Source organism: Larimichthys crocea, chromosome VII, assembly GCF_000972845.2.
Source record: "Larimichthys crocea isolate SSNF chromosome VII, L_crocea_2.0, whole genome shotgun sequence".
Lineage (NCBI taxonomy): Eukaryota > Metazoa > Chordata > Actinopteri > Sciaenidae > Larimichthys > Larimichthys crocea.
This window is the reverse complement of record NC_040017.1, coordinates 23,228,617-23,247,761: the sequence shown is the minus strand read 5'-3', so window position 1 is coordinate 23,247,761 and position 19,145 is coordinate 23,228,617. Positions and strand designations below refer to the sequence as shown.

Below are 19,145 nucleotides of genomic sequence, written 5' to 3'. Positions count from 1 at the left end.
CAGTTGGTTGTTAAAATAGTTTTTGACACGATTCCCAGTTTTCATTAGTATACTTACACCTAGTCAAAGATTTGTTTCTCAAGATGTTTCATTTTCAAGATAAGTTCACAATTTTTCAGGTCTGTCTTAAAACAGCAGACAGGTGCACAGTCATGAACACTGAAGGAAAGTATATTAAGAGACTTACTTAATGTGTTTTCAGTCTAACTGATGGAAGACTGAATCCAATGTTATGTATGTGCCAAAGTGTAATGATAAATATACAAGTAGTACAAGATGCTCATGAACTGTTGAGTCTTATTACTGTGGGAATAAATGTATAGAGACCAAAGCTTTGTTATAGAGTGTGGAGTGTAGAGAGAATGTCTGAGAGCATTCATTATTGTGTCTCACAGGAAATCACATTTTGCTTTTGTATTCCCTCAGGTGTTCATTAAAGCAGCACACAGAGGTGCTGTTTTGTTGACTTTCTTTTTCCGCTCTGTGAAGTCCTGTGGAAAGCCGGAAAGGATTTTTCTCTGGACCTCTGACTGTTTCCACTCAAACATGTCTCCATGTGAGCATGAAAATTTGATCCAGCTGGTTTGGAATGCTTCTTAATAGATGTAGCTGGCTCAAATATTAATATTATTTTATCATAGTGATGGCCACTAGTGTTTTATTGCTCCCTTTGTAGTCTGGTACAAGTTAACTTTTTTTTTTCCCTGTGGGGCTTTATGTGACAGATCTGGGTTACCTTTCCTGCTCTGTGCTTCACATTATGCAAAGGAAGAAATGATCTGCAGAGGCGTAAAACACTAACAGAGGGTTGTGGGTTAAAAAAAACTGTCTTACAATAGCAGCTCTGCAGAAACTGTAGTTAATTTGGTGAAGTTCATATTCTCATATTGTCATTTTTGAGTCTAGTTTGTGAAGCAAATATGCTTATTAATTATTGTTAAGTCTTCCTGTGATCACCTTTTCTCATTTAGTTTTTAATGTGTTATCTTGTGATTTTTAAGATTTGCCCCAGCCACTGTGTCAAACCTTTGCAGTGTTTTAGTCAAACGCTGATATTTACATTGTTTCAGTTCTATCTATCCACCTCCTGTTGGACAGACTCAAACATCACACAGCTTTCAGCAGCACTTTCATCTTGACAGCCGTGCAGTTTTCAATCCACCCTTGTCCAATTGGTTTTCAAAATGTTTCTTGATTTATTTCGGCGCATGGTGATCCCTCTACCAGCAATGGGTTTTCTTTATTATTCCTTAATTAATGTTTGGTAATCTTTATAAACGCCAACATGAATAAGAACAGTTGATTACTCGTTGCCTCCTGCCTCAAGGTTGACTGATGACTCAGGCTGCAGTATGAATTGTACTTTTTTTTTTCCCACGGCTTCCCTTCTTTTCTTTGGAGCTTTATTAACACAGCACTGACCTTGATCTACAGAATCCAGTGCCAATATGCAAGCCAACCTTTAGCAGTGAAGGAAATAATGTGATGTGATTTAGGAAACTGTGCTAGCAGCCTGAACAATGACAACTTTGGGGAGAAACAAAAGGACATGCCTGATTTGGAAGGAACTAGGAGGCTAATGGGGATTTTTGAAACAAAGAAAAAAAGGGTATTTTCAGCTTGGCAAGTAAAATGATGGATTATGGTGACTATGTGAAATGCAGTAATCCATCAACTTCAGCTGCAACATTTATAAAACAGCTAAACTGAGCTGTTTAGTTGGGTCTCTGTGAGATAATGATGACCTTGTGTAAGAGAATCAATGTGGAGGCAGTTTTAAAGGAGCTTTCAGATGGGCTTACCTTCTGTCATGTGGATGGCAATGTCTCTCCCACTCCCCACTGTAGCTTGAATCACAGTTTAAATTGCTGCTTTAATTTATTTTATTGGAACCTTAGACTATAATATCTCAATATATCAAAGATGTTCCTGTAGCTACGAACATTTGACTCCTCATTTTCTTTTAGGCTAACAGATTGAGTAGATTCTTTATATTCATGGACATGTCAGAGGCTTTGATTGCCCCATCCATCCTGAGTATTTAATGCATAATTAAATCTCTTATTCAAATCAAATGAAGAACACCGTCATATTCTCAATATGAAGCCGGGTGTCAGCTGACTTCTATGTCTTTAAAGTAAAGAGCTTTGACCTTTCGAATCCTGAAGCAGTGCGGCGTCCTGGGTCTAAATAAAGCCGTGGTCTGTACATGAGCAGGGTGATATTTTCATGAAAATGAACAGCTCATTTCCACCGAAAACTTGTAGTGAACACGGCGCTCCTAAAACAAAATGCTCAGTATGCATCTTTCATGCATATTACCCGAGATGTGACTTCATCTATGACACCAGAGAGATTTACTTGTGATTTACAAGACTGAGATTTCTATTTCAACTTTAATTATAAAGAACAGAACATCTGCACACTCCAGTCTGTGCGGTAATCATTTCATGAAGCGAGCTTTCAGTCAGAGACCCTCTTCGAGGATTCTTAGAAATGATCCTTCTATTATTAGAAAGGATAACATGTTCTTCCTATCATCATACGCTCCTCCAATCCGCCCTTTTCTGATTGCAACTATGATTAGAATGGGTGAAGTTATACTTGTATTTAATGTGTTGCCCTCCTTATGCACAATAAAGTGTCGGCAACCTTTTACAACACTATATTTTTCAGGCTACAGCAAATCATTCATACTATGTTCTGCTATGTCAGCACTCTGCATGGACTAGAAATACTTTCTTCAGTAGACAAAAAACTACCAGAAGGGCTATGCCAAACATGAACTGTAATTTATACATCAGTGACACAATATCCTGCTGTTTCAACAACAGGATGTCAGAAACAGGAAAAGTCAAACTGGAAGTGCTCAAAGTCGGCACGACAAGTATCACTGTCATTGTTCTTTGAACATCTAAAAAACTAAAAACTGTAGACAAAGTGCATTAAATATATTAAACTTGTGGTCTTTTTGTGGTTTGTTTGTGTGACTACAATTCATAAATACAGTTAGAGGTGATGCAAACATAGAGAATAGACTGTAGATATCAGTGGCTTAAATCAGCAAAATGGTTTTACTATTGGCGATTAACCTGCTCTTCTTTTATGTCCATTGTGCTTTAGTTTCCTAGCTAGAGACTCTTGGTCTTTTAGATTTTCCTCAACCTGTAAGATTATTGATTACTGACCATTTGCAGCTCTATAACAACATAGGCCGGGGGCTGTTGAGAGTCCTTGAAACATTATGAATGATGGAGCCTTCTGTCTGAATTAATGATTGAATAGATTAAACCGAGCGAGGGAACAGAAACCGGCAACAGTGGCAGCGATGTGGAGGCAGAGGCTTTGCAAAGTTGCTGTTGTTCATCAGCCTTGAGGGGACGTGTGTGTTTACAACATCTCATGCCGTTCATTGGCCTGAAAGCCTAACGGCGTGTTTGTGTACTTCCCAGGTGTGAAGGTGTGTAATTGTAACGTGAGGCAGCCAGCGACAGGAAAAAGAGCATGTGTGCTCTGAATGGTGATGATGTGAGGGAGATGTGATGAGCTCTTTGTGCTCCCTGAAAGGCCGTGATGAGCCACAATTAAGTCACTGCCATTAACCATCTTAGAGGCGAAAAGGGCAGATGAAATCAGAGCTGACACCCACATGGGAGGCCGAGGACAACAAAAACTAGGTACGACAGGCTAATGTGTGCTAATTATCATCTAGGTGAGCGATGCTCAAAGCTATCTTTAGTTTGATTTTATATTTTTTTAATTGTTTGCACAGTAGCTCCATTTCATTTCTGTCTTTTCAAGTGGAAGATCAGGATGAACGGGAGCAAAGACGGAGTCAGTAGCAGCTCATATATCTTTTATGCTTTATGCCAAAGAGAGGAAGTGGATCTGCAAATCTGCAAACAATAATTTATTTTGTTTAAAAAAAAATCAGGCTCATAGTTGACATGAATGGCCTACAGCAGCTCTTATAAATAAGCATTAAATAGTGATCACACTTTGTGAATAATGATGATTATTGGTTTAATAACTAAAGACATAAACTGTAAATCCCTCTAGTTTTTTCTACAGAGGGAGCAGGAGCTGTTGTCTGTCGACCAAACACTTCACGTTGTTTATTGTGGTCGTCACGTGAGGCCGACAGCCAATGACAAGCGTGGTCTGCAACCGCACAGCGTGTCATCTTTTTTTTTTTACAAACCGATGACCACTCTGCAGAGTCAGGTCCACCACAATAAGACAGGAAACTGTGGCATGTGTCCTTCAAAATAAAAGCATAAAATTTTCCAAAGGTGAGCAGCTCATTCAACAAACACATGAACATGGAGGAAATACTGGACAGGGCTAAAGTGATTGCCTATGATGAGTTTCAGTGAGGTAATCAGATTACTACACTACAGATTATTACACCAAAAGAATGTATTTCAGTATGAAACCTCAATGTTAGTGTTATTATAAACATAATCCACCCTCTGCTCATCATCTCTGCCAAACAAAGACAGCTTTAGATCAATCAGTGGATCAATAGGGTAGTACAGGACAAGACAACAGTATTATAGAGGAGGGCATGAGCCGGTTATGAATCACTGTGCTCATGAAGTCATTTGTCTGATTTATTATCCAACATGCTCGGTCGGTACACGTCTGTTGTTTTCTTTTTTCTTTTCTTTTTTTAATACTCTTTTTATTGGATTTATCTGTTTTTTGGGTACAAACATTAGGAAAGCAAAACAGACGACAAAACATACAGAACAAGCAAACAAACAAAACAAAGCAAATAACGATAATAATAACAACAAGCAAAACAATACCCACCCCAAACTAACAATGAGCACCGCAACATGTGTCTTTACATATATATACATCCATATACACACATACCTCCATATATACACAAATGTACATACATGCAGAATCGGCAAGATGATAGGAGACAGGCAAGTAAAAAGCGTGTATAAAATGAATAGAATGAAGCAAAATAACATAAGAAAGGCAGTCAGGCCTCCCCTCCCAGAAGAAAATGATGAGTTATGGTTTCTGTAAGAAGGAGTGTACCGGTTCCCAGATCCTCCAAAACTTGACTGATTTGTGGTTAAGGTCATGAGTCAACTTCTCAATAGGAATAAGAGCAGAAATCTGTGTTATCCACATGTCGACTGTAGGGACCTGGGAGGTCGTTTTTCTGTTTAACAGAGAAGCTTCTTCATCTGGGACTGTTACATGTGCATCACTGCATTTAGTGACCTTCTTCAAGGAAATGATCTTCCTACCATTATCATTAGGAAGGAGTCTCCTCCTCGTATTACACTGACTTATCTTATTAACATTTGCTTGTGCCTCGTATTGTTTTATTCCTTATTAAATGTGGGACATTGTAATTGAATTAACTCCCCACTAATGGAGCTTTAATTTTGGAACACCTCGCCGGAAGTCTGTGTGTGTACGTCACTGTTACCTTGACAGGTGTGCAGCTCGACATGTTCTGGCTCTGACACCGTCCCGGCGGCTCAGTACGCGGCTGGCTGGCTGCCTCGCGCTCCGGGCAGGTGTTTAATCTTCACGTTATCCGCCCTCGCGATGTCGTCGTCGTTGATGATGATGATGATGATGATGATGATGATGCCGCCGTGTGCAGCGCGTGCCTCTGATCCCGGTGACCGGTCGATGCTGTAGATCCATCATCGCATGTGCAGAGAGGGAAGTTTTCCACCGGAGACCTGAGCAGGGAGGCGGATACATCGCACGGCGGATTCCACGCTGCACGGTGAGTCTTTGGTGGATGTGTAAATATTGACATGACTGCATCACTGGATACAATGTGTATGAGCATTACACTGTGGTTGCTTAATTGTTTAATATATTTCTTATATGGATTTTAATTCATGTATTAAACAAACTTTAATAGGACTCTGATATCTGAACATAGATCCTTAATAATTTGTACTTTGGAATATGTTTAAATATGTAAATATGTAAATCATTTCCTTTTCTTTTTTTCCTTTGAATACATGAACTCATCACATTCTGCATATTTAAACATGTTCCAATACAAAGGTCCTGAACAGCTGCTGTGTGAGGACATGAGATGCCTGAAGCAGTCAAACCTTTCACCACATGCTGATGTTGACTCATTAACCGCTGGCACACCTGATGGGTAAACCTGTTCTCTGTGGCTTCTCCTGTTCATCCAGCATTAAAGTGGCGGCTGGCACAAAGACTGGGAATCCCTGTCTGTTCATAGTAACACCTATCATCACCGCTGAGCGCTGTCTGACCTGAGGGCTCTGGTTTACAGCGTGGTCAAAGGAACATGTGTTTAAAGTCAGATGTGTGCAGAATTGTTAAAGGAAGCTGCTGCTTGTATTGTGAGAGATGCTACCAGCCTAAATTTAAAAGCCCGAATGCTATAAATAATGTCTGATTTTATCTTCATCCAGCGAATGTCCTGTTCCTCGGACAATCCCTGTGTGCCAGCCTCTGTCCCCTGATTTAATTTTAGTTCCCATTGTCAGTCAGAGGCAGAGGCAGTGCTCCCAGCCTCACCAGCTGGTTACATAATGTCGGCTGAGGACTGCCACTGTTTAGTGAGCAGAGGCAGAAAAACTGAGGTGAAATTGAGCACGTAGAATACTGAAGGAGGACAGATTACATTGTTACATAAGGGATGCTTTCCTTCCTCTTGGCTGGGATGATGCAGATGATGGTGGTCCAGAAATAAGTCTGAGTGAAGGAAGATAGGATGCTGCACGCTCTATATTTACCATCGGGGGAAGTACACAGAGCAGCCTGTTAATGCACAGTGAGAGTATGGTTTATAGAGAGAGAAGCTTGCGTTTCATGTAGCATATGTTGACCTTTGTTAATATCCCTTGGTAAATGTTCTCTGCAAGGTTCATTGTGTACAGTGGTGAACACAATGAATAGGCACCAGACGGCATTACATTCAAGGACATCTCAGTCTAATGCGTTTTTAGAGAGGTGGAGGGGAAACGTCTGATAGCTTTCCTTCTGCTTTCCCTCATCAGCAAAGTGCACTGTGGCATTACACGGTTCATTAGGTTGCATTGCTCTGTTTTGGATTTGTTATTGTGAATTTCATTACGGGAAGACATACTTATTAAAAAAAACAGGTAGATCTGCATGACGTCTCTAAAAATGCAGGAGATGAAGTGAAACGACCGCCTAACTTGTTAATGTTCCAAATTCGGTGTGATCTAATAAAAACACTAAAACCATCACGAGCAGCTTTCCACACTCTGTTAGGAGCTGGATGTGGATGGAGGGCGCCGTGGGTGGTAATTAAATATTATGTAATGCAACCAGAGATCAACTTTTCTCAAGTGTCTGCTGTCAGAGTTGTTTTTATTTACAGCACCTATTGATTTAGGGACATATGGCAGTAATATATGCCGTACCGAGAATTTGAATCCATGAAAAACAAGCAAAATTCTCACTATAGTAGCAGTGAGAGAAAATCCTTGTCACGTTGCTCAAATGGGTTGATGAGTTGAAGTGTGTTGCAGCTCTGGCAAAATCCCTGTCTGTGATTTCGAAGCAGCAAACATGAGCACGGATCAGTGTTTGTACAGATCAGATGTTGAATGCAGGCAAAGAGTCCGCCTACTCATCTCCACCGGCTTTCATCAGTTGTTAGAAAGCAGACTGTATTTTTGTTTTGAGCTACCTAAACGAACTGATGACACGCAGCCTCTCCATCATAATGTTTCTGAGAAAAGGCAGCTCTGAAAATGATTTTAAGTTTGCTACAGCTCGACTAAATGCTTCCCAAAGATCTCACAGTGATCATTTATGTGTGTCATGAAATTAATTAGTACTCATGATAATATGTTCGGAAAGGAAAAACCACACGGGCCAAATGAGAACTGTGAATATTGAGATAGTTTCTTGACTAAGATAACAATGTCATCCTCCGGATAATAAGGTAGAAAAGGTCTTTGTACATGTAGTGCTTGAGGGAGTCGCAGCAGCACCGCAGGAGCTGTTGGCCGCATCCTAATAAACTGAGATGACTGCAGTGGGAGCTGTGAAAACCAGACATAACACAAACATCACAATTACATAATCTCCAAATTTGCAGACAGCACTGAAATTCTATAACACATCTGAAGGTTAAACAGTAAAATCATCATTATGTGATGAGCTGCTGATGTCACGGATGGTTTTCAAACCGTATGACCTCAATTGGAATAATTTCTCAGCTGTGAAGGGACTGGAAGTAGCCACAATTATGTATCAAAGGAAAATAAAGATCTTTTTCAACATCTGACGATTCCAGTAACAATCTCAACTAAAGCCGCAGCATCTTCAGTCATGCAGTGAAATCTATCCACGTATGTACATATTAGCCTTGAAATTCCAGGATAATTGGAAGTTGAATCACGAGGGTCATCCGAGGGTAAAAGGCATTCGGCGAACGTGAGCATGTGCTGAAATATTTCATCGACACCGAATTAAATATTAGGATGTATAGTGCTCAGCGGCAGCCCGGTGTCCACTTACACAGAGTGTAACATGCATTTTGTGAAAGGGACTTTCACTCAAACATGATTGATGTTGTTGGTTTGGCATCTTGTTGCCAACAGAAATGATTTATGTGTTGACCTTTTGCCTCCACGTTACCGAAAAAACAATTTGACACGGCCGCCGTGGGAATGGACCTGCTGAAAGCTCTGTGAGACGGGGACTGCCTCGCTGTTCAACTCGTTAATTTCTGATCCCAGCTCAGTTTTTTCCACTTATAGACAACTGATGACAAATTAAACCTGATGACTATTAGTACCTGACACCGCTCTCTGTCCTTCTGGAGGACTGCAGGGTGGATGTAAGAAGCGGACTGACCATGACCACAGCAGGTACTTGAAATAGAAAGCAGAGGGATTGGTGTTAAATTACCTCTGCTGCCTGACAGATGTTTGAGTGTGTCTGCTGATTAAGACTTCCAGTTGACCTTGTTGGATGGTAACGAGCATGTAAAGAGGAACACCACTGCGCTGTTCCCTTCAGGTGGTCCACATTGCTTTTTTATTTTATCTTCCTAATGAAATAGAGTTACTATATGATGAATTTGTCATTTGGATTTGTGTTTGTCCCTGCAGACATGATACTGTGAGGCCCCTGCATGAGGCAGCCTGGACTGACATGATGGAGGAGGCTGCCAGTCAGCTCGAAAGAGACCATGTGCACAGCGTCTATGACAAGATTGCTCCATATTTCAACGACAGCCGCTATAAAGCCTGGCCGAAGGTACGCCAGTTCCTGCTGGACCTGCAGCCGGGGAGCATCGTCGCTGACATTGGTGGGTGTCACCTCTAGTAGTAATCTAATCTGGGCAATGACATGATCATTAGTCACTAGTGTTGTAGCTGACTGTCTTGACCTTGACAGGTTGTGGCAATGGCAAGTATCTCCACATCAACAAGGAGGTGTTCAAGCTGGGCTGCGATGTCTGTCGCCCTCTGGTGGACTTTGCCTGGAGCCAAGGACACGAGGTCCAGATGTGCGACGGGCTGCATTTGCCTTACAGAGACAGCTGCTTCGACGCCGTGCTCTCTATTGCAGGTAACAGACAAAACACACACAGATAAACGGAGGTCTGGATGTTGTTGATTCTTCCCACTCGGAAGCAAATCGCTCACTTCATATGCATGAAGTTGAACTGCTGCAGCTGCCATTTGCCTCAGATTAAATGAACTGATAATAATGATAAACATCAGTTTATCACAAGCCCGCGTTGCCTAGCCAACAGTGTGAAATAATTAATGTGTCCTCTGACAAAAGAGTGTAATACGACAGCAGCCACTCACACTGTTTATTTATGTTGTGTGCCATACACAGTGTACATAATATGTTTTGGAGACTTGAATGTGACACATCATATTTGAATAAATGCCTAGTCATCCTACTTTGTTCTGACAAATTAACATTTTTGTCACAGTCATCCATCATTTGTCCACCAAAGAGCGTCGCATTCGAGCAATAAAAGAGATGGCTCGCACCCTGCGAGTGGGCGGACGCATCATGATCTACGTGTGGGCCATGGAGCAGAAACGTCGTAAATTTGAGAAGCAGGACATTTTCGTTCCCTGGAACCCCAACCCTCAGTCGCCCTCAGGCTTGAATGGGGAGCATGCAAAACCCAGACGGAGGCCCGCAGCTCAGAGTGTGAGCGAAGCCATAGACAACACTGACAAGCACAGGAAGGTTAGAAGCACATCCTCTGTGGCAGACGAAGAAGATCTGGCCATCACCACGCCACAGCAGAGGACACAGAAACTGTGGTTCTTCTCCAGGTCTCTGGATTCTGTGTTCGACTTTGGAAGCTTAGCCATCTCCCGGTCATCCTCCAGAGACCTGAGCACTTTATCTTCACCCACAGGGGAAATCGAGGGGAACAAGTCCAGCCAGCGTGGGAGAGGACGAGGCCTCATCAAGCAGGTCTCAAGCTTCTTTTCCCCGCCGTCTGTTATCGGATCAGAGGAGGATGTCTTTGACTCAGTCACAGACCTGCACAAGGGACAAAATGACCCCGGAGGCAACAACAACAGTAACACCACCAACAACAACAACGGCACAGAAAACCAGAGCGTCTCAGTATCTTTAACCGAGGAGTGTGGCTCCCTGGCCCTGCCAGATCTGGTCCCTTTCCAGAAGGAGCACCTGAAGCAGTCTGGAGATGAAAGTGAAGGCGAGTCGCAGGGAAAAGCGCAGCAGCAAAGCACAAGAAGTCCTCAGGGGAGCAAGGAGCAGGTGGAGGGCTCCTGCCTGAGGTACTATCATGTCTTCAGGGAGGGAGAACTGGCAGAGCTGATAGAGAATCATGTTGAGGAGCTTCATGTCAAACACACTTACTTTGACCATGCCAACTGGTGTGTGGTGGCAGAGAAAGTTCAGTTATGGAAAATATGATTTTTAACTTGTTTTTATTTTTGCATTAACTCTGCCTCAAGTTCTGGCACTGAATCACACATTTGATGATTATTACACTCCTGTATAAACATACAGATGTAGCCATTGTTGACTATGATGGTGTTCGACAATGGCTATCACTGTATACTATACCATCTTTTTAAAGTATTTATTCTATTTCAATACATGAAACCAACAAGCATCATCCAGATATCCATTGTGTGTTTATTCTTAGTGTTGAGAATTTTGTTTTTTATTATCAAACCACAGCGAGCTTCAGTGCTGCTACTGATGTTAAGTCTTTTGTCTGCAGAGACATGGTGCACTGTTCTTCTCTTTGGACTTTTAATATTAGCCAAAGAGGAATTTGTGAGATTACAGTATACTTTTCCATCTGCTCTTAAATGGTTTAGTACATTGCTCACAATGGAAAATTCTTACTTTTAATTATTGTTTTTTTGTCTGCCTGTTTTTACAACCGCACGTTCTTGAAGCAAGCATCTGTGACGGACTTCTTAAACTGCTCATATGTAATCTATCATAACACTGAAAAGTTGTGCAGAATATCTTCCAAAACATTTGTGCATTTGCTTGTTGTGTTTCAAAGAACGTGTTGCCCAGTTTGTATGCGTGTGTGTGTGCGTGCTTGGTGTCTGTAATAGTTGTATACTGTCTCGTCTTGTTGACGTAACAAGCTGAACCGTACCACTGGTATGTTTCGGGAGAAAATCGACTGCCTCATATACTGTGAATAAACATTGCACTGTACCACTAATATGTTGCTGCTTGAGGTCAGTGGATGACATAGAAATAGGTGAAACTTGAAACATACTGGTTATCTGTACCCATTGTGCCAAGGACAGTACCCAACCTTATCAATGCAGTATGAGTGGACCAACTGTGCTTGTTCTGACGTGACACTGGTACCTTAATGTCTGATGTGAGCTGATGTTTGTTTTTCCTCATTAAATATTTTTGTTCACGAATGACGCCTGAAATTATTTGGTAGGTGTTATTTAGTGCATCAGACCACCACAAATGATAAAGTTCAATAACATTATATTTAATAGTTGCACAGTTACTGCTGATGCAATATCTTGATGAGGTAAAAAAAAGTTTAACATCTTCTTAAATCATCTCTTCAGCCGACATATGACATACAGTATTTTAGAGCCATTTGCATGATCATATTATACTCTAGTACTTTTTGTAAATATGTACACTTGTGTTTCCCTCCTTGGTTTCTATTTTTTCGCTGCTGTAATAAGTAAATTTCCCTGTTGTGGGATCAATAAAGTATTATCTTATCTTATCTTATCTTATGAGCACTAAAAATATTCTGAGTAGAGCTCACTTCATACACTGGATGGACAATTATATAACTACTACAAATATCCTGTCCAATATAACAAAGGCTCAGAAACATTTGTTAGCAATCCACATTTTATATCATATAAATATACAGTATATAAAACAGGTTTCTTTTATTCCCAAACTTCAGTATTGGCATTGTCTCAGTTGGGATGTGATGGTCCTCTTGACTTACAGTATGAAAGGTTTTACATTCCACACTCCCTCCACACCTGAAATATGAAGATGAAGAAGTCGTTCATGACGTTTTGCACAAATTGAATAAACTGTACTGAAAAGTGTCATCCAACAACATCTACGTGTCTGTACCTGAGCTGCTGCTCTATGTAGGATGGAGTGTCGGAGGGCCAGTTTGTCGATGTCTCTCGAGTATCCTCCTCCAATCACAGCGGCGACAGGAACACCCCTGCTCACCACGCTCTTCATCACATACAGATCTCTCTGAAACAGCCCTGACAGATACTCACAGTCATTCAACAGCAGTTTGAAGATGATTTGTAGGTGCTTGTTGTTCAATCGCTCACCTCGATCGGTCAGACGGAGCTTCCCGAGTTCATCTTCCCAATGAGGGTCGACACCGGCGTCGTACAGCACCAGGTCTGGACGAAAAGTCTCCAGCAGCCATGGAAGGTGAGCCTCCACTGTGGAGAATATCATCAGATATGTTAGGACTGTCTACATCCTACTGATTAGAATTGTTTTATGGTGAGATTTTCATTGAAGTTTTGCTTTTGGAGCATCCAGAGAAGCCAGAAAAAATGTCAGATAGGATATTTAAGAGATTTTCTGACTTGATGTTGAACACATGCACACATATTACATTTATTATTACGGCCTGTGTTAACGTGCCTGTAGAGAGGTACTCCTTGTCTTCCAACCCAACCTCCACGCTGATATCTAGGTCACTCTGTTGTTTACGGAGGGGGAAGTTTTTCCCACAATGCACCGAGAATGTAAAGACACACGGTTCCTCTTTGAAAATGAAAGCAGTGCCGTCACCCTGTCGGATGAAAAAGATGTTACTAATGATGTTAAAAAATGAGCTTATTGATTCGGAACAAAGACAAATTGTGTACTTCACATGTTGGTCTACCTGATGCACATCTAGATCCACAATCAGAACCTTCCTTTTAGGTGAGGAGATCAGGTATTTGGCTGTAACTGCCAAGTCATTGAGGAGACAAAACCCTGAACCAAAGCTTGGGAAAGCGTGATGTGTTCCTCCTGCTGTGCTGCAGGCCAGTCCTCTCTGCAGAGCGACCTGAGCAGCCAGAACGGTCCCACCTGTCAAACAAGAGGGGGGAAAAAAAAAGTGAGCAGCCTGAGCAGTATCTTTCCAAATCATCAGCATCTTCTTCTTCTCCTCACCTGTTTCATATCGACAGCGTCTCACCAGGCCTTCGCTCCAGGAGAAACCCGTCCTCCTTTGTTCTTGCTCATTTACATTCCCGTTAATGAAGTTGTCCAAGTATTCCTCTGTGTGCGCACAGCTGAGTAAATCTTTAGAGGCTATTTCAGGGTACCACACCTACTGTGAAGAAGACACTTTACATTAACAAAGAAATGCTCTGCTACTACTAATAATAATGTTAGTCCTGCAATCATTCCTGACAGAATACCTATGGAAACACCTTTAAATGTTAAAATATTTAAATTTATAATGATTTGAAAGCAGCACTGCGATCAGCTGATTATTTTGGTCAGTTTCAGCCCTAATTAGTTGAAAACATCATTAAGTGCCTCACCTGTTTCTCTGTGATCACCTGATCTTTGAGTAGAAAGTGGAAAACTCGGGGGAACTTGTTCATGGGGAACCTGTGCTTGTCTGGGAGGTCACACACATACTGGCTGTGATGAATAATGGGAAGCCCGCTGGATTCAAGTCTTACCTGCAGGGTGAGGAGGTCAGTGTGAGTTCAGTGCATTGAGTTTGTAATGTGCACTTTGATGAAGCTCTCACCTGTTCAGCGTGGAAACATCTGCAGGAGGTGAAAGCTGCAGCGAGCAGCTTCATGCGAGCTCTGTTAGAAAACACGCAGCTCATTCCTCTGAATGTGTTCATGCAGCTGGATGTTGTGAAACGTGCTGAAGGTGTCCTGCTGGCTGACGGATGTCTGTCCTCTCTAACAGCGCCATCCTCCGCCATGGAGTGAAAATATAGCGCACAGTGGCGTTACATGGACGATTAGCACCATCTATTGACCTGGGCTGAACACTGCGCATGTGCAGCATGATGGTCAAACATCAGTAAGACATGTTGAAGATTATTATTACAAAATATAAATGAACTAATGAATTATGATGTATTATTGTGGAGTCAACTATACAGCACAATTAGCTCAACCTTTATCAGCAACAGCAACTTTAAAGTGATTATAATTCAACAATATAATATTCATTATTCTGAAATTAAACAGTCTGCATGCTGATAACTTTTTTAGTACTTTGGTATATTGTGATGTTAGTACTTTTGAACTTTTACTGAAGTATTTCTACTTTGTGGTATGGCTACTTTTGTAAAAGTAATTTAAGTAAAAGATCTGAGGCGTACCTTTCCTGCAATAATTTCTGACTAATAATCCAAAAGCCTACAGAGACTAGTACATCTGTCACTAAGATGAACACTGCATCAAATCTCTTTATGCTGTATTTATGTCATGCCTACAGCTGTTTATTCTGTAGGTTATATAATGTCTTAGTACTGTTATTATAATAATGCATTGTACCTGCGATATATACCTTTTTGAATACCTTTTATATATTGTTTAGTCTGAAAGTTTGTCTAATATTTTCACGCAAACCTAGAAAGTTTGAAGTTTTTCTAAGCAAAGAGGTTCTTTCTCAAATCATGTTTCTTAAGGAACTCTAAAACACTTTGTAGAAACTGGATCTGTTGTATCCAAAGCACGATCAGCCTGATTTAAAAAGTGACCACACCACTAAAAGATCAATACATCGATCTTTGTTCCCTGAGAGATAGGAAACCAGCTTCATCAAACAGAATTTGCTAAATCAAGAGGACAAGACTCAGAAAAAGACTCAGACGAAAAGCAGTTTATAAACCACTTCATAGGAGGGGGATTAAAGCCAAACACTTGGGATGGGCTCAGAAATACCAACAACAATTTCACACTGGGAAAAAAAGTCCTACTGATGAATCCAAGTTTGAAATTTATGGCAGTAACAGGAGGGTGTATGTGAGGAGACGAACAGGTGAGAGAATGAGATCAAACCCACAGTGAAACACGGCGGTGGGAATATTCAAGTCTGGGGATGTTTTTCCTGCACTGGAGGAGGATTCATACTACAGCAGGATCCCCAAAACACACCTCAATATGAGTTTATATCAAAAACTAAAATATTCTGAAATTCATGTACATTTTTCAAAGGTTCAACCATTCCCTCACATTGTTATACTGATATTATCATTTGTAATGAAAAAGAAATTAACTTCTTAACTATGTACATTTATCTATGAGAGTTGTTTTTCTCTTCCTCTCTGATGTTTGTCTGTTCGCTGACCATCTTCATCCACTCCTTCCTGTGTCCTCTGCAACCTTCACAGTCAACTCCCACCCTGTCAGTCCAAAGCGAGCTGTGGCCGAGGTGGTTCATCACAGTGGCAGAGGATCGTTTATGGTGTCACACTAAAATCGTGAGTCTGAGTCTGAGAGGTTTACTTCACTCCCACGGGTTACAGCTTAAAGTGACAGAGGTTTTTTTGCATTTTAATATCTGCAGAACATTTTTAGAATTTGCATTTTTTTACATATTGGTGCTTTTATTTTTTTTTTATCATGCAAATTGTGTTTCTTTAGCTTGAAGAAATCATAGTTTTGTTTCCACTGTAGTAAAGTGGCCTTTGATCAGATACTTTTGTGTCTGGTTTTGCTTCTCCATCTGTCTCTTTTACATCGCCGGCAGGCTGCTCAAGGCACTGTCTGGTGTACTGCTGACTGTGGGTCTCGCTCATGAATGTCTTTGTCTATGTGTGTGTCTGTCTGTGTGTGTGTGTGTGTGTGCATGAAGACTGTGGTGGATGGGGATTAGTGCATCCCCCCACTGGGGCAAGTGTACTCACAGCCAGATAATAAAAAAAGATGAGAGCTTATGCCCCAGGTGCAGATAGATATCTCCTCATAATAGAGAGAGGAGATTAGAGAGGTAAAATCAATTACTTCTGTCAGCCTTGTTAACAGCTATTTCAAATGGGAGAGAGGAAGGAGGAGAAGGGGTTCACTTTCCATAGACTCCAGTCTATCCTGAAGAAGAGGTTGTTTGCTTTGGGCAGCAGATGAAAATTCTATTAATTCATACACATATAGATATTCTGTTCTCTAAATTTCATCTCATCTTTTTAAAGGATCCTACCACGGCTTTCTACTGTTCCAGGCATCAGTTCCATATAGTATGGAAATCTAATCTGCATCCATTATTGTTGTGCGGTGCAGAATAGGATGCATCTAATAGTTTTTTAATCATTATAGATTCATCTATCCTAACTCACCTTAAATGTTTTGGACTATAAAATGGTTTAAAACAAAACAATCCACCACAGTCTATTTGCAGGAAATAAATATTCACAATTGGAGTAATTGGAACCATTATTATTATTATTATTCAACTCATAGTTTCAGCTCGACCCTTCTAATCAGCCCACATGTAAACATGCAATAATAAAATAACATTGTATAATAAAGTGTAAACATTGACACAAGTCAAACAAGTGCCTTGTCTTGTCAGTGGCAGCCTTGAACAGCAGATAAAATAATATAAAATCAAATAAAAATAACAAAAAGAATAAAGCATTTGAAAATGGTAAACAAAACCACAAGTATACATAATTTGTTGAGCCATTCATCCCGTTATTTTGCAGTACTGGAAGAGAAAAACCAGCTGACAGTCAGCTGTGAGTCTGCTTCAGGGCAGCTGTGCTCAAAGCCTCGCAGCTCTGTCTCATTCTTGGCAGAGACAAAAGAAGAAGCTGACAACTGCTCAGCTTTGATCTGACTCCCCCGTCTCTCATCGGGCAAAATAATAGCAGGCCGACTTAATTCAGCCTCTGATACAGTGTGTCTTACTCTCAGCATGTGTTGTTGTAAATTACAGTGAAATTATTTCAGGGGTCACCAGGTTTGTTTTCTTGCTTTCATAGTAGTTGTTCAACCAATAAAGCCACACCGATTGACCAATGTATTGTCTTTGATTCACACATGATGGATCAATGATTTACTGCACGCAATGTGTGTTTAACCGGATGAATAACACCGTCATCTCTAAATGGCCCTGCATGTATTTTCACGTTCCTGGAAGCAGACGTGTTGTTGTCCGACCTGAGTGGGGGAGTGGGCGTTGTGAGGTTTGCCATACACGGATTCAAACAACCTTCAATTACACAACATCACAGCCACAACGCTGAGCCCACAAACCCCCCAGTCCTTCACCTCCACCTCACAACTCAAAGCGGAAGGAATTCGCGGGTGATTGCGAGTGCTGGCGGAGCGTGTTGCAGCAGGTGAGGACAGGGGTTTGTTGTTGAGTGAATTAATTTGTAGCTGCTTTCTGTGTGTGATGGTGACGGCCTGCCGCCTCGTCCCTCCGAGGCATCCCTGGTCACATGGAAAGCCAGAGCTAATCACCTGATGCACCCCCTGTCCTCCTATAATCATATACGTCTGGAGCTGTGAAATCATTGTGCAGCAGTATAATTTACCATCATTTCAGTCATTGTTTTCATTTCCCCCATTATCACAGGAACTGACATCTTCTTCCTACTCCTGGCATGGCTCAGTGTTTGGGAATGTCTTACAGCTGTTAACTAAGTTTGGCATCTTGTAGTGTGGCTGCTGTGTGGTAAACAGTGGTTGCTGCTGGCCGCATGTGTTGTCAGAAAGTGCAAAGTGTGAGCAGATAAAACAGCAAGATGTCATGAAGAGAGGCAGGGCCAAAGTGTTTTGTGAGATCAGACATTTCCTCACAGTCTAACAAGTGACTGTTGTGTTTTAGTTTATGACTTAACGGGCCAGTGTGTAAGATTACAGAATATACAGATAAGTTGTAATATTTTGTGTACCTAAAAATATGTACAGACACCACAGGTCCTCTTCTATGGGGTCCATCATGTTGAACCACCATGTTTCTACAGAAGTGCAGAACGAACAAACTAAACACTGGGGGCCTTTTCACGCATTTGGCGGCCATCTAGGCCAGAGAGAGAGAGTGAGAGAGGAGATTGCAATCATCAACTGCTTTCCACTGAATCCGAAACACTGGTACTTACGTTTTGAATGGGAGCAATGCTCCTGCGGTGTTTGATATAAAGTTTCTGGGTCAGCCTTTCAGTTTAAGTTGACAAAATTCTGCCGAATAAATCAGATTAACCAGCGTTTTCAAAATGTAAGTACACCCGGGAACTCCATGCTAATTACTCGCTGCTTTTGCACAATTACTTGATTACAGTATCCGGGGCTGTTTTATCAACGAAATGTCTGCCTGTCTTTTCCAACCCAATTATCATATTACATTCACATCTGTTTAGCTGTCAAAAATAATGGCTCTCGTGGGGTGTTATAGGAGCAGGTGGGATTCGACTTAATTGAACAATATGTGTGATTCCCGTCCATACTTTAGATGATGATGATACCACAGATGTTTCATTTGGGCGTGTCGACCACTTTGCATGCAACTCACTGTTCTACTGTGAGAGTCTCACATCAGATTCAGCACAATAACATGAAGTACAATCCTCTTTGTATTTGTTACCCAAATTAGTCATTTTCCCAGGAAAGTATTTCGACTCCATGCACACCAAGTCTTAGCTTCATTATAGATGAGTGAATTTCTCATCT

General features: G+C 41.2%; 2 protein-coding genes across 4 annotated transcripts; one reads left to right on the top strand and one right to left on the bottom strand.

Annotated features, from left to right (window-relative positions):
• Positions 1-5,450: 5,450 nt before the first annotated feature.
• On the top strand, positions 5,451-11,718 carry trmt9b (tRNA methyltransferase 9B). 2 transcript variants are annotated; one of them, XM_027280814.1, is made up of 5 exons: positions 5,451-5,764; positions 8,763-8,873; positions 9,117-9,316; positions 9,406-9,579; positions 9,956-11,718. In XM_027280814.1, exons 3-5 carry the CDS (start codon positions 9,160-9,162, stop codon positions 10,924-10,926), a joined length of 1,302 nt encoding a protein of 433 aa, XP_027136615.1. In that variant the 5' UTR covers positions 5,451-5,764; positions 8,763-8,873; positions 9,117-9,159; the 3' UTR covers positions 10,927-11,718. The 2 variants fall into 2 exon arrangements, with proteins under 2 accessions (XP_027136615.1, XP_019114881.1); XM_019259336.2 differs by lacking the exon at positions 8,763-8,873 and having other exon boundaries at positions 5,452-5,764.
• Positions 11,377-14,477, bottom strand: hdac12 (histone deacetylase 12). 2 transcript variants are annotated; one of them, XM_027280815.1, is made up of 8 exons: positions 14,258-14,477; positions 14,043-14,186; positions 13,666-13,825; positions 13,391-13,581; positions 13,147-13,297; positions 12,822-12,938; positions 12,607-12,738; positions 11,377-12,509 (listed from the first exon to the last, which is right to left on the bottom strand). In XM_027280815.1, the coding sequence occupies exons 1-7, from the start codon at positions 14,441-14,443 to the stop codon at positions 12,620-12,622; spliced, it is 1,068 nt and encodes a 355-aa protein (XP_027136616.1). In that variant the 5' UTR covers positions 14,444-14,477; the 3' UTR covers positions 11,377-12,509; positions 12,607-12,619. The 2 variants fall into 2 exon arrangements, with proteins under 2 accessions (XP_027136616.1, XP_010734651.3); XM_010736349.3 differs by having other exon boundaries at positions 12,607-12,749; positions 14,258-14,474.
• Between the last annotated feature and the right edge of the window lie 4,668 nt (positions 14,478-19,145).